Below are 1,938 nucleotides of genomic sequence, written 5' to 3'. Positions count from 1 at the left end.
CCCTTCCCCTAAAGGGAAAGCAAGGCATTTAGGTCAGGACATTTAATACCAATGTTTCCTCAATGTTTCTGGAGAAACAGAGAGGAAGAAGCTGTGGAAGAAAGCAGGGGATTACAGAAGACATGCTCAGTACTGGCTTGTTTTGAAAGCAACAGCCTCACAGACATTCCAAGTCAAAAAAGGCAAGTACTGAAAAGTAGAAGGAATAACTTTCAACATGCTTATCTACATGGATGGACTGGCATCTGCAGATACTAGTAAGTATTTTTGCTGGGAGGTTAGTTTGGCTTTTGAAACACAGATGTGATGGATGTTTGCAATAGGTCCAAGTGAACAGGGAATTTCCCAGGCATGGCATGAACTAGTTCACAACCTCTTTACAATACTGTGCTCGTGAGAAAGAATCCTTTGTGAGTGTCTGGAAAAGGTAGAAAGAAGACAGTAAAATCTCTGAGGACTCTCAGTAAAATGTGAAGCAGAGAAATCTGGGTGTGATGAATGGCTGAGAGGAATATTTCTGTCTGTGTTACATAGGAAGCAAGCAAGGGAGCAAAGAAGGAAGGATCTACCCTCCCGTTGAGACTGTGAAATTCTCACACTTGCTTCTTCATGCTCCTGTCTCAGCAGGATGTACTGAAATTGGGCATGGGAGCAGGAAATGAAACTGCGGTTGCTGAGTTCACCCTGGAGGGTTTCTCAGGGCTTGATCAAAGGCTACAGCTGTTTCTCTCCCTGATCCTTTTACTCATGTATCTGACAACACTGACAGGGAACACAATGATCATTTTCCTCATGTGTGTGGATCACCGCCTGCAAACCCCCATGTACTTTTTCATCAGCAATCTGGCATTCCTGGAAATCTGGTTCACATCCTCCACAACCATCAAACTGTTGGTGATTCTGAGCTCTGGAAGGAGAACAATCTCATTAAAGAGCTGCTTTGCCCAGTCCTATTTCTATGTTGCCCTCGGTTTTACAGAGTTCGCTCTCCTTGTTGTCATGTCCTTTGACCGCTATGTTGCCATCTGCCAACCTTTGCATTATGCTGCCATCATGAAGCAGCAGCTCTGCACCCACCTGGTTGTTGCTGCGTGGGTCCTAGGCTTCACACTCTCGAGTTACCACCTGGTTCTGTTCTCAAAGCTGACTTTCTGTGGCCCCAACAAGATCCAGCATTTTTTTTGTGACAGCTCCCCCTTATTCAAAATGTACTGCTCTGACACCACCCTGCTTTGGAAAGCAGACCCCATTTTCATATCATTTGTAGTGCTGGGTTCCTTATGTTTAATCATGGTGTCCTCCATGTGCATCTTCCACTGTATTCTGCACATGCCATCAGCATCTGGGAGGAGGAAAGCTTTTGCTACATGTTCTTCCCATCTCACTGCCTTAGCCATTGTCTATGGAAGCTGCATTGTTCTCTATGCACGGCCCTCAGAAGGGGTTTCCTTGGAGACCAACACAGTTGTAGCTTTGCTGAACACTGTCCTGTACCCATTCTTAAACCCCTTCATCTACAGTCTCAGAAACAAGACTGTGAAGCTGGCCCTGGAGGAAGCCCTTGGCCGTCCAAAGGTTTGGCTTTTCCCCCGGTCATGATGCTTTTCATGACAGCAATTCTAATTATATGTCAGTGTTGTATCACACACACATATATATAGCTATTAAATACAGGTGCCTCAGGAGATTTATTTTCTCATTGGATTGTAGTAGTGAAAGGAAGGAATGTGAATTGTGTGTCTTGGTTACAGGGGGTTATTATAAACAACATCTAAAAAATATTAATAAAATGTTGAACACACACACACACACACACACACACACACACAAACAAACTTTGCTGGGACTGAGACTTAGACTGCCAGTGTATGCTGACACAAGGAAGTTTTCATAAGTCATCTCAGGAAATTTAGCTGAAAACTCTGGGGACAATGTCCA

At 44.2% G+C, this 1,938-nt stretch overlaps 1 protein-coding gene across 1 annotated transcript; it reads left to right on the top strand.

Moving 5' to 3' along the window:
* Window positions 1–609: 609 nt before the first annotated feature.
* LOC136993015 (olfactory receptor 6F1-like) lies at window positions 610–1,599 on the top strand. The gene has a single exon (XM_067303032.1). The coding sequence runs from the start codon at window positions 610–612 to the stop codon at window positions 1,597–1,599; it is 990 nt and encodes a 329-aa protein (XP_067159133.1).
* Window positions 1,600–1,938: the final 339 nt, after the last annotated feature.

This window comes from Apteryx mantelli, chromosome 11, assembly GCF_036417845.1.
Source record: "Apteryx mantelli isolate bAptMan1 chromosome 11, bAptMan1.hap1, whole genome shotgun sequence".
Classification (NCBI taxonomy): Eukaryota; Metazoa; Chordata; class Aves; order Apterygiformes; family Apterygidae; genus Apteryx; species Apteryx mantelli.
The sequence above is the reverse complement of the archived record's forward strand: the minus strand, read 5'-3'. Positions and strand labels throughout refer to the sequence as shown.